Here is a 13100-nt window from a genome sequence, read left to right on the forward strand (position 1 = left end):
ATAATAATAATAATAATAATAATAATAATAATAATAATAATAATAATAATAATAATAACGATAACAAACTTTATTTATCCTTTTCTGAAATTGTACAACAGACGTGGCAATGAAAAGATATGAATTAATGTATTGACATTAAAACTACATAGAAATTATCATCAGATAACCTATGAATACCTCAAAATAAATTAAATAAGAAAGTATCTATTACATTCAATATAGTGATTATTTTGTGCGGCTATGTGGACGAGTGGTTGGACTGTCGCTTTCGGATCGGAAGGTCCTGGGTTCAAGTCTCGCTCGGCGTATATGTGAGTCCTCGGAAAAGGCTCTTTACTCACATTCTCTCCCCGTGCTCAGGTGTAGAATGAGTACCTGGCCGATAACAACGTTGTCTTTGTCCGAAAAATTGTAATATCGCCTTACAGGCGTCATGTCCCGTCCTACATGTTAAATGTTGCTGTTGACCAGCCACCCCTTGAGCACATTTAGTGGATATTTCGCTATATAAATAAAGCTCAAAGAAAGCTCAAAACTCAATAATGATATGGATATAATATAGATATAGATAATATATATATAGAATATAAAATAAATTTGATAATGGATTTAAGAGTATATTTATTATGACAATCTCAATATTTCACTAGTTTGGAAAATAAAAATGGTGTAGACATATTTTAATCAGTGAGTGCACAATCATTACGCTAAAATTATTTATAAGAATGTAAACCATATCTACAGCTAAGAACAACAAAAGTCAAAGAAACAGTACAATAGAGGTTCATAATTCTTGCATATTGAATCATATGATGCTTGGCGGGAGAAAGAAACGTTTATATCTTTCGTTTTTAGTTTTGATGAAGAGAACCTTGTCACTTCCCTGTCATTTTTAATTTTGTGAAATGTTCCGGGACAGCTCCTTTCAAATAAAATGTCAAAATCGCCTAGAGTATATTTTGACGCTCTTTTAATAGTTCGATTTAAGATCATTTTATCAGTCATACAAACGCCCCCCCCCCCCCAAGACTGATATACAAAAAGACAACACACTTTCAATGACTGATCTATAAAACTATGTGCATAGGCTTGAATCGATTTTAAAACTAGCAAGTTTAGAGAGAAAGTACATACGTTCATTGATTTTAGTATTTTGCGTCTGTTTCAGGTCATAATCTACGACGATTTCTAAAATACTGTATTCTGACACTTGCTATACTACTTGATCTTTGATTTTTAGTGGATGATGGGTGGTTTTTGATTTTCTGAAGTCTATATATCTAATTCTTTTGTTTTGCATACATTTAAGTCTGAACAATGTCTATCACACCAAGAGACAAAAGATTCAGTTTTTTTTTCAAAATAAAGCACCGAGTGCATCTATTTTGTTCTTTACTGATCTTGTATTTTCACTGATTATTGATGATAAAAAAGGAAGAAAAGAAAGACTGTTTAATTTTGCCTTTGCTCCGCCACTCTGACCCCTCCTCCTGGGTTTAATGAAAATAATAATAATAATAATAATAATAATAATAATAATAATAATAATAATAATAATAATAATAATAATAATAATAATAATAATATAATAATAATAGATAATAATAATAATAATAATAATAATAATAATAATAATAATAATAATAATAATAATAATAATAATAATAATAATAATAATAATGATAATGATAATAATAATAATGATAATAATAATAATAATAATAATAATAATAATAATAATAATAATAATAATAATAATAATGATAATAATCACAATAATGATAATAATAATAATAATAATAATAATAATAATAATAATAATAATCATAATAATGATAATAATAATAATAATAATAATAATAATAATAATAATAATAATAATAATAATAATAATAATAATAATAATAATAATAATAATAATAATAATAATAATAATAATAAATATATTTTTATAAATTTGAGTCAGGAAGAGGTAGATGAACAAAAGGTTTCATTTTTTATCACCATAAAATTGATAATGGATTTCATACAAAATATGACTAAGAGGACATATGTTTACAAAGCTAGGTATTGGAACAACCCCTTATTGCCCATGTGGAACCGACCATGAAACCACTTTACATGTGCTTATGGATTGCCAACTATACAACGTGCAACGTTCGAACCACTGGGTCACCCCTACAACACTCAACACAAAGCTCTATGGTGAGGCTGAGGACCTAAAGCGGACCACAGACTTCATAGCAGATATCGGACTGCAGCCATAGATGTCCATCAGAAGAACGAAGAAGAAGAAGAACGAAGAAGAATACAAAATATAAAAAAATAGTTTCCCGATTCTCGTAATTTCCACTCTACAATATTGTTTCGAGCAAGTTGATCATAATTATACTTGAAATATTTTATAAATAGCTCCATTTATCAAAAAGTTGAGCACTATTATGTCATATTTCATATATATATATATATATATATATATATATATATATATATATATATATATATATATATATATGAGTGTTGGTGGGTACTTGTAGGTAAGACTGAGGAAGTGTAAGGAACACAGAAACGAGTCGTCTCGGTAGGTAAGACTGAGGAAGTGTAAGGAACACAGAAACGAGTCGTCTCGGCAAAAAAATGTGAGTGAAAATTTACATTATATATATATATATATATATATATATATATATATATATTATATATATATATATATATATATATATATAATTTTTGATCAGTTTAATGAATATGCTATTTTAGAGTGGTAAAACATGTTTCGATCATTTTAATAAATATGATATTTTAGAGTGGTAAATCATTTAATCAGTTTTTGATCAGATTAACTTCGATTTGTATCTTACCAGTGCTAGAGGGATAAGTAACTGGTAGAAAGGCAGACAGGCAGGAAGCAAACTATGGAAGTCTTGGATAGGAAATGTGGAGGCAACAACTGGAAAAAAAAGCTCATCCACTGCTCAGTATTGGCCCTTCAGCGTGAAAAATGGCGTTCCATGACATTCAATCCCTGTAGGGAGACGGAACTCCGGTAAGGTAGGGTAATGGTCATTGAACGTGAAGACTGGCGTTCCATGACATTCAATCCCTGTAGGGAGACGGAACTCCGGTAAGGTAGGGTAATGGTCATTGAACGTGAAGACTGGCGTTCCATGACATTCAATCCCTGTTGGGAGACGGAACTCCGGTAAGGTAAGGTAATGGTCATTGAACGTGAAGACTGGCGTTCCATGACATTCAATCCCTGTAGGGAGACGGAACTCCGGTAAGGTAGGGTAATGGTCATTGAACGTGAAGACTGGCGTTCCATGACATTCAATCCTGTAGGGAGACGGAACTCCGGTAAGGTAAGGTAATGGTCTTTGAACGTAAAGAATGGCGTTCCATGACATTCAACCTCTGTAGGGAAATGGAACTCTGGTAAGGTAAGAGTGAAGAATGGCGTTCCAAGACATTCAAGCTCTGTAGGGAGACGGAACTCCAGTAAGGTAAGGCGTCTACCCATCTGGTTTACTCCGATATGATATTGTTATGATACAATGACTTACATACTGGTTGATTCTATTGAACCCCGACTTGCCAACATTCTTGAACTCAAACATTCTTTAAGATGAATTTGGCGTTTCTGGTTTAAAAAGTATTTGACAAATTCGAGCCGTTTTAACCGATATACATATGAATATGAAGTAAATATGAATATGAAGTAAAGGTGTTTGTTTGCCCCAAAGATTAAAGCAAATGAAAAGTGCTCTTTAAACGAAACGTATGGTTTGATATTTAAAACAATAAATGTCAATCCTATTCAATTCGGATGCTGAAATAGCGATTATAATAGTATTGCTGATATGAATCGATTATTTTACATTGTGTTCACTTTAGAAGTTGTACTATTCAATTGACTAGGGCGTTTCATTACTATAATGATAACTATAAAATCGTCCATGATAATAATGTCATTAATGTCTGTCAGTTCTTCTGTACCCATTTACGGTGCTTTTGTTTCTCTATTTTTTCACTTACTCCGTGATGTTGTCATTCGAAACAGGTGTTTCACAAATTAAAATAATTACATGAATTATTGCTGTGAAAATTAATCATCGTATTTCTATAGAAATGTTTGTCACCAAAAAATGAAAATTAGAGCCAACCTCCAGGTCATTAAATTAGATAGTAGAGCGTAAAATATTCGGTACTTCAGCCAATTAAAATAGGTTGCAGAGCATAAAATATTGGACGCTTCAAGTCGTCATAATAAGTTACAGAGCTTAAGTATTGGACGCTTCCGGTCCTTAAATAGGATACAAAGCATCAAATATTGGACGCTTCAAGTCGTCATAATAATTTACAATAAGTATTGGACGCTTCCGGTCCTTAAATAGGATACAAAGCATCAAATATTGGACGTTTAGGGCCATTAAAAAATGTTACAGAGCTTAAAATATTGGACGCTTCCGTAGATTTAGATAAGATACAGCGTTTGAAATATTGGACGCTTCCTGCCATTAACAATAGAGTAGAGAGCTCAAAATATTGAACACTTCAAGCCATAAAAGTATTAACCGCGCTCAAAATATTGAACGTAAACTCTGTACATTTAAGACTATCTGTTCAGACAGGGTTAATCGCCAAAATGAATTCGGGGTTACATCAGTGAAAAATATAGAAATAACATTTATGAATCAGACGTAAATATTTCATGGATATGTTTACGAATCACCTCATCACCGTGCTTCATTTATTCTCAGATAGTCTAGTTGTTGTGAATGAAAAAAAACAATGCCTTGATCAATTTACACTCATGTTTGTGTTGTAGCTACATCTAGCTGGTATTGTTATGCCAGTCGCACCAGGTCAGCATTAAGATATATAATCGTACTAATAGAATGTTATATGTAAATGCTCGATATTATCATAATTATTATCATGGCAACCTATTTATTCCAAAATGTTAAGCGCTATCAGTACATCTCTCATCAAAACCGTTCAACTGAAACGGAAGCAGTAATTGTATGGGGGTTTGTTTTTTTCAAAATACAACATAAATTAGTCCCCAAAAATGTTAAATTATGCTACGCAATTATTAAAAGGCGTACATTCGTTGTATTGCGAAGTATTTTTTTTATGTTACTCCAACGTATTTAAGTAAACAAGTCATTCTATTCTGCAGTGTTCTTGTATGTGTAAAAGTTAAAGGATTTCAAAAATTCTGAAAAGTTGAGTCAATTTTAAATGCTAAGTGATTATCAAAGATGATGTTTGAATAATATGTGTTTTGATTGACACGTCGGATATCCCACGTTGTTATAGTCTCATTATTGAATTGGAAATACTTTCAGACAATATACTTGATTATTTACATGTTGGTTGTTGTGGTCCTTTGATATCAAAAGATATGCTATCAAACTAACATGTATTTATATACAAGGCCTCGGTGCACATTGATATTTGCAGATCTGATAACGGAACGAAATTATGGGCTTGATTTAACACGTTGTAATGGATAATATTTTGTGTTGGTTTGAGAGTATTTCCATTACAAAATGAGACCATAACATTTTGGGTTAACAGACCTGCAAATAAGTACACTTCGTACAAGACTAATAAACCAAAATCTTATAAATCTCATCGTTGTTATAAAAAAAATAATCTCAAACTAAAGTTGACCCCTTTTTAAAACGTTTTGAGCACGTTTAGTGAATGTTGCGCTATATATACGCTCACGGTGTGCTTCTATCTATTTGATGATAATTTCTTGTCAGCTCGATCGATTATCATTATCACGATATTTTATTTTACAGATCATGACAGCTGTCCTTGTTACATGCACGTTGGTGTGTTGGTTTGGATTATGTGTTGTCTTGTCAGCCGCAATGGGTAAGTGTTTTAAAGATGTGTTACATCCACCTTCAAAGCATGCATGGCAGCCTTTTGAGTTTTAAGTATCCTTTGCAATAGTTAATTAAGAGCAATTGATGAAATGTATGATGTTTTACATAATTGGAAGAAACTGTTATTACCGCTTTGTCCTGAAATTGTTATAATCACTCAAAAATTGGGGTACCAAATAATATGGGTGTTTGGCATTACTGAACTTCCGACCGACAGCTGTAGAACTCAACTTCCAAACAAAGTCTTTAAGAGTTGAGTGAGTAGGAAAGTGCCAGAAGACAATAGAGTATAAAAAGATGTTCGCGGCGGTGGCGGGGTTTGAACCCGCGACCTTATTGGTCGACAACTCCGCCTGGCATGTGAGAGCGTGACTCTACCTTATGAGCTATCCACGATCCCGGTAGTCAGCAGCCAAATTGGTGAAAGTGATCTTCGATAACTCTGGTCCCGATGTTGTGCCCTTGGGTAAAATACTTTACACACTTTAACCCACTCAATACAGTTTTCCTGGGTAAGCGCCTGACTATAGACAGTTACCAATATTGTAAGGTGTTAGTACCAAACGGACACCAAACATAGGACTGGTACTGTATGAAATGGAAACGCAATAGAGTTCCGTATGGCCTGATAGAGGAATAAATATAACATTATGAAGAGCATTGAGTTTGATAACTCCACGAAGAATGTGCCATATAGACTTGTTTATCTTTATTTTATTCATTAAATAGATAGTTTAACTCTCTCCTTACCAGCCATTTTCAGGATTTTCCCTCAAACATCACATTCAACTAACACAAAAATATATTTTTTATCACTAAAACACAATAGCAGTAAAATTCTTGCGATAAATAATTTCTTTACCAAAACATGTTCTTCAACACATTGTTCATTTTCTTTAAATTGTATGATATTCAAGAGAACTTTGAATAAGAATAATGTTGGTTGTATCGTAACAAATGTGACGATTTTCCTATAGTTGGTGAGGAGTGGGTTAAGACTGTCTCCTATCCTGTAACCAATTATCTACGTGCTCTGGAAAAAATTGCATTTAAAGTAATTTGGCCAGAAAAGTCTTCTTCTTCTATTAAGGCCAAAGCTTCAGGCTGAAGATTGTAGTATGGTCGTCTTTTCAGTAACAAGGGTTTTAGAGGGAAGCAGGGGGCAATGTTTTGAAGTCATCACTCGAAAGGGTACGTTTACAAGTGGTTGGTAGGTGGAGGGGAAGAAAGAGTAAAGATGATGGTTTGTTCTCGAGTGGGGGGATTTCAAAATGTAAATGCTGAGTTTCCTGTTTTGTTGTTGCTTCGTTTCAAATGGCTAGTTGGAATTACGAGTTTTCCATTTTCAAACTTCAAACTTGAGCTTTTATATAGTGCAATATCCACTAAACGTGCTCAAAGCGCTTTACAAGAGGTCCCTGACCAACAGCAACACGTAACATTTAGACGAGACATGACGCCTGTTACGCGATATTACCATTTTTTCCCGACATAGACAACGCTGTTAAAGGCCAGGTACTCATTTTACACCTGAGTACGGTGAGAGAATGGGAGTAAAGAGCCATTTCCAAGGACTCAACTATGCGCCGAGCGAGGCTCGAACACAGGACCTTCCGACCCGAAAGCGAGTGTCATACCACAAGATCACACAGCTTTGTGGAATTCGAGGAGTTTGATGAGAACCTTTTCAAACCTGGGCTTCCGCGGGGTCTTTGAAGAAGCTACAGATTTAATTTTGGAGTTTTTTGACAAGACAGGAGTCATATCAATCGATAGATATTTAAAGAACGAGTTTTCTGGCCAAATTTTTAAATAGGCGTTTTTCATAGTACGAGTAATTAATTGGTTAATTCCATTCTCCAACATAGTCTGTCAAGTTAACCAGTTAACGGCCGTGCACTGAAAAAAACTTGTATTTAAAAATTTGGCCAGAAAACTCGTCCTTCAAATATCCATCGATTTAAAAGACCCCCATTATGGAAAAAAAAAGAACTACGCGAAATTCCAGGTTTGAGAGTTTTTGCTATCGATCGAGATGTGAAGGACGAGTTTTCTGGCCAAATTTTTTAATACATGTTTTTAATAGTAACAACAAGATATGAAGTGAATAGAAAAGTGCCAGAAGACAATAGAGAATAAAAATTTTTCGCGGCGGTGGTGGGGTTTGAACCTGCGACCTTATTGGTACGACAACTCCGCCTGGCAGGTGAGAGCGTGGCTCTACCGTGTGAGCTATCCACGAACACAAAAATATTCGTTTCAAACCCAAAGTCATTACTAGATCCCTCTCTCACCCACTTCTTGAGACCGCCGATTCGTTCGTACACCACCATCGCGAATAATTTTGACCAGCAGTTAAGCTTAATAGCCAATATTCTCAACACAAACATATAACATAGAAACGATTGAGACATTGAGTATGCTCCGGTGTATGGGGTGAATTTTTAATTCAGAAAAGTGAGTGGAGCAGGCACTTATGTTGGTAACAACAAGATATGAAGTGAATAGAAAAGTGCCAGAAGACAATAGAGAATAAAAATTTTTTTTTTTTTAATAGTAACAAGTTGTTCATTGGTTAATTTTGTTCTCCATCAACAAGCTGACGACGACACATTAACCATGGAGAAAATGGAGCTTGTGTTTGAAGACAGAGACCCGATGGTGATTGATCTGACTCGTAAGTTAACCTTCACAACAATAATGGTGACCCATCATTTCATAATTTGTTCATTTTTTAGATTATTATTATAGTGCAAAAAATTCTTGACGTCATGCCTTCTACTTGTCCGGTTCCAAACTCATTGGAAGTGTTGTGGGACCAGTCTTTCGGATTACTGACAATGAATTGGTTACATTTTGGATAATACGGTGGTGAACTATTCTGCCGTTGCTTTAAAAAACACAGTAAATGCAATGTTAACCAAATAGCACATACTGTGTTCTTTAATAAAACGGCAGTATTTCAGTACCAGAATGTATCGGCAGATCCTTAAGATTACAGGACGTAATATAGAGCGAAGATGGATTATTTTTATTGACCACCAGCATATTTTTAGATTAGAAAATAAGATTCTATCACTTTGAAATCAGAAAATCACTTAGATAAAAAAATATATCCATTCCTCCGGAAGAGTGGTTTTACACTTTCAATGAGATTGAAACCAGTTTTTTTGACATCACAGTTTTGTTCCCAACTGATTGCATTGCCAGCCAAAGGTATTGTATTTATCTTTAGAAAATTATAGTTTAATCAAGCGCAAAATACTAAACGTTCATATTTATGTTCATTTTAGATATAAATTTACTTTTCGATATTCGGTTAACCTTTAAATAATACCGTTTTTGAAATATTTGGTTACTTTCATTGTTTGTTTGTTGTTTAATTGCTTTCTAAGTGTTTTCTTAACCTCACTCATTAGATACACGAACTGTTGCCATGATATCAAACTATTTGGTTTTTCTTTCAACATGCAAGCAGACTGCTTTGTTCATGATAATATTCATTAGAGAGCTAAATAAACTGGCCAGTTACATTTCCAGAAGTTCAATATGTTTGGATCATTTTAAACACAATTTGCAGAGCGACCCAAGACTTAAGGTCATAGAATGATAATATTGATGGTTTCGGTCGTAAATAAGACAACTCGGAAAATTCCAATAGACACCTATTGGACAACCACACAAAAGCAGTATACATCTTCACACCTCTCGGACAGTCGTCATAATATAAACAATGGCAGTGATTGGAAAACATAGCAAACTACACATATTTTACTATCGCTGGTATGTGTCTAAGTAAAATACTCATTGTTCAATCGCTTGATCATTAGAGCCTATACACAAAACAATGAGTAAACTTAAACGTTTATAATATGATCGAGAAAATCGTGTGGAAACTAGTTAAGCATTTGGCTATATGAAAACAATAACAATGATCAGAGAGAGGCGGATATCTTTCAAGTTATTGTTTATAAACAACCAACTCTGTTTTTCCTAGCACGTGTGAAGGCGTAGTCACAAATTCTATGTTTTGATTGTTAAAAATCTGCTGGCTGATTGTGCAAGAGATTTAAAACATCGACAATTTAACGTCACACTAGGTATGAGCGGACACAGTATGTGGACAAAAGAGGATTCAAAATTATGAGGGCATGTAGTTTATTCCAAGTAGAGCCCTATTTGTCCTTATCGACCAACTACATTCAAAACGAACACACTGTCCACATAGGTTATATAGAATCATCTCCTTTCTTCCAAGAATACACATTTAGTCATTGTCTCATAAAGTAATCTGATATACTATCAGTTGAACTCCAGTTAGTCAAATTTAGAGATAAAACAATTGAATAACAGTCAGAGTCAAATCAGTATAACACCGCAGGCATACCACAGCAAGATCATTTAATTTTTGGGAAATCACTGCCATATATATCTGGACGCTTCAGTCTATAAACAGTTAACATTCACTTGTGCAAAAAAGGAGAACTGAACTTAGATACATTATATTACTTATTCAAAATGCAAAAATAAGAGTAATAGAGATGGATTTCAATGACCCTAAACATTGACACCTATATGACACTATAAAGTCGGCATTTCCTGAGACAACCACACAAAAGCAGTATACATCTTCGAAGCGGTCTCTCATATAACCTCAATTGTGTTGGAAGAGACCTAAAGCAACAAACAAAAAAAACAAAAACAAAAAAAAAACATCTTCGAACAATAATGCCCAGCATTCATAAAAAATGTAATTTTGACTTGAATCGTAAGGGATTTAAGTATAGAAAAAGTAATCAAGTCATTGAAAAGTTGGCTTTCAAATGTGCCCAAAACTATAAAATATTTAAATCAGTTAAATGCTTTAAAAATAAGATTAATCAGATTTTCGTTTAATGGTTTATATTTTATTCTTAAACTGATATTTGGACATAATTCATGGCATGGAATACCGTGGGAGAGAAAATGAGGATCTCACCAAGTTATGCCAAATGAGAATTTTAAAATAAAAAAAATCATATCTTTTAAGACTTTACTGCCCGGACAACAAAACTTCATGTGTCAAGATCATCATTTTTACTTTACAATGATGCTTATTCAATCATTGTCTGCCGCTGGGAATTAAATTATTAATATGCAAATTACAACAAATGAATTTCATTGATTTCTCAAAAACCACTAAATTGACACCTCTCTTATGAGCAGCCTTAAGAGGATACATTAAAATCAACCATGGCATATGATGAAAAAAACCATTGCTTTGCTTGTGGTGAGAGAACAATTTTCATATTCATGATAGCAACTGAGCAATACCATGAAATATTGCTTCAATTAATTACCATCAGCGGCATCACAGATAATCCCTGACCCCTACCTTTTCCAGACGTGGGCTGACCTCACTAATGGGGTCGAGTTGACCTAGCATTGACATACCGCTCAGAGGGGAAAATGCCACGCAGCGCGTCACATCGTCACATCGTCACATCGTCACATCGTCACATCGTCGCATCATCACATCGTAACATCGTCACATCGCTACATCGTTACATTGTCACATCTTCATATCTTTACATCGTCACATCGTCACATCGTCACATCGTCACATCGTCACATTGTTACATCGTCACATCTTTACATCGTCACATTGTTACATCGTCACATCGTCACATCTTTACATCGTCACATCGTTACATCTTCACATCGTCACATCTTTACATCGTCACATCGTTACATCGTCACATCGTCACATCTTTACATCGTCACATCATCAGATCGTTACATCGTAGCATCGTCACATCGTCACATCACATCGTCACATCATCACATCGTTACATCGTCACATCGTTACATCGTTACATCGTCACATTGTTATATCGTCACATTATCAGATCGTTACATCGTCACATCGTTACATCGTCAGATCGTCACATCTTTACATCGTCACATCGTTACATCGTCACATCGTCACATCGTCACGTCGTCACATCTTTACATGGTCACATCATTACATCGTTACATCGTCACATCGTCACATCGTCACATCGTCACATCGTTACATCGTTACATCGTCACATGGTTATATCGTCACATCGTCACATTATCACATCGTTACATCGACACATCGTTACATCCTCACATCGTCACATCTTTACATCGTCACATCGTTACATCGTCACATCGTTACATCGTCACATCGTCACATCTTTACATCGTCACATCTTTACATCGTCACATCGTCACATCGTTACATCGTCAGATCGTCACATCTTTACATCGTCACATCGTTACATCGTCACATCGTCACATCTTTACATCGTCACGTCATCAGATCGTTACATCGTCACATCGTTACATAATCACATCGTCACATCGTTACATTATCACATCATTACATCGTCACATCGTCGCATCGTCACATCGTTACATTATCACATCTTTACATCGTCACATCATCACATTGTCACATAGTCACATCGTCACATTGTTACATCGTTACATCGTCACATCATTACATAATCACATCGTCACATCGTCACATAGTCACATCGTCACATCATCACATCATCACATCGTCACATCGTTACATCGTTACATCGTCACATCGTCACATTGACACGTCGTCACATCATCACATCGTCACATCGTCACATCGTCACATTGTTACATCCCTTGCAATCTCAAAAGAATATCTTGCCTGTTGCATTAAAACATTAATCATAGCCTTAACAGTATTCGTTAACGATGTACATTATTAGTTTACTTAAAACAGTATCTTATTGAACTGAAAGGTAAACATTAGAAATGGGTTGAAAACCGAGCCTTGCGGCAGTCCGTAGCCAATGACGAGAGATCTTATATGGTTATCTCTTGATCTCATTGTTAGTTTTTTACATCATTCAAGTCGGTGAGAATTCACAATAGATCTAGACTAGTTTCTAAACTATATATATATATATATATATATATATATATATATATATATATATATATATATATATAAAGATCAAGTTCCAAATGGTTGATATATATTTCATGAACCAGAAAGTGCCGACGAAATCAAGAATACAGTGTTTGAAGTAAAGGAGGGAGTGAAGTACAAGATTCGATTATCCTTCCTTATCAAATATCGCATCGTGAGCGGATTAAGATACCATGAAGTTATATACAGGAAAGGAATATCTGGTAATGATAATG

At 34.5% G+C, this 13100-nt stretch overlaps 2 protein-coding genes across 2 annotated transcripts in view; both read left to right on the plus strand.

The window, feature by feature from the left end:
* Window positions 1-5571: 5571 nt before the first annotated feature.
* Window positions 5572-13100, plus strand: part of LOC144957617 (rho GDP-dissociation inhibitor 2-like) — an 8901-nt gene continuing 1372 nt past the window's right edge. The window contains exons 1-4 of the mRNA XM_078888961.1: window positions 5572-5598; window positions 5817-5892; window positions 8506-8583; window positions 12948-13088. Of these exons, the coding sequence (XP_078745087.1) occupies window positions 5820-5892; window positions 8506-8583; window positions 12948-13088 (292 nt within the window). The 5' untranslated portion in view covers window positions 5572-5598; window positions 5817-5819. The remainder of the gene's footprint in view (window positions 5599-5816; window positions 5893-8505; window positions 8584-12947; window positions 13089-13100) is intronic.
* Window positions 11355-12519, plus strand: LOC144958208 (uncharacterized). Its single transcript, XM_078890016.1, has 2 exons — window positions 11355-11757; window positions 11795-12519. The coding sequence occupies exons 1-2, from the start codon at window positions 11355-11357 to the stop codon at window positions 12517-12519; spliced, it is 1128 nt and encodes a 375-aa protein (XP_078746142.1).

The sequence above is a fragment of the Berghia stephanieae genome, chromosome 12 (genome assembly GCF_034508935.2).
Source record: "Berghia stephanieae isolate SIO BIC M18660-M18661 chromosome 12, UCSD_Bste_1.3, whole genome shotgun sequence".
NCBI lineage: Eukaryota > Metazoa > Mollusca > Gastropoda > Nudibranchia > Aeolidiidae > Berghia > Berghia stephanieae.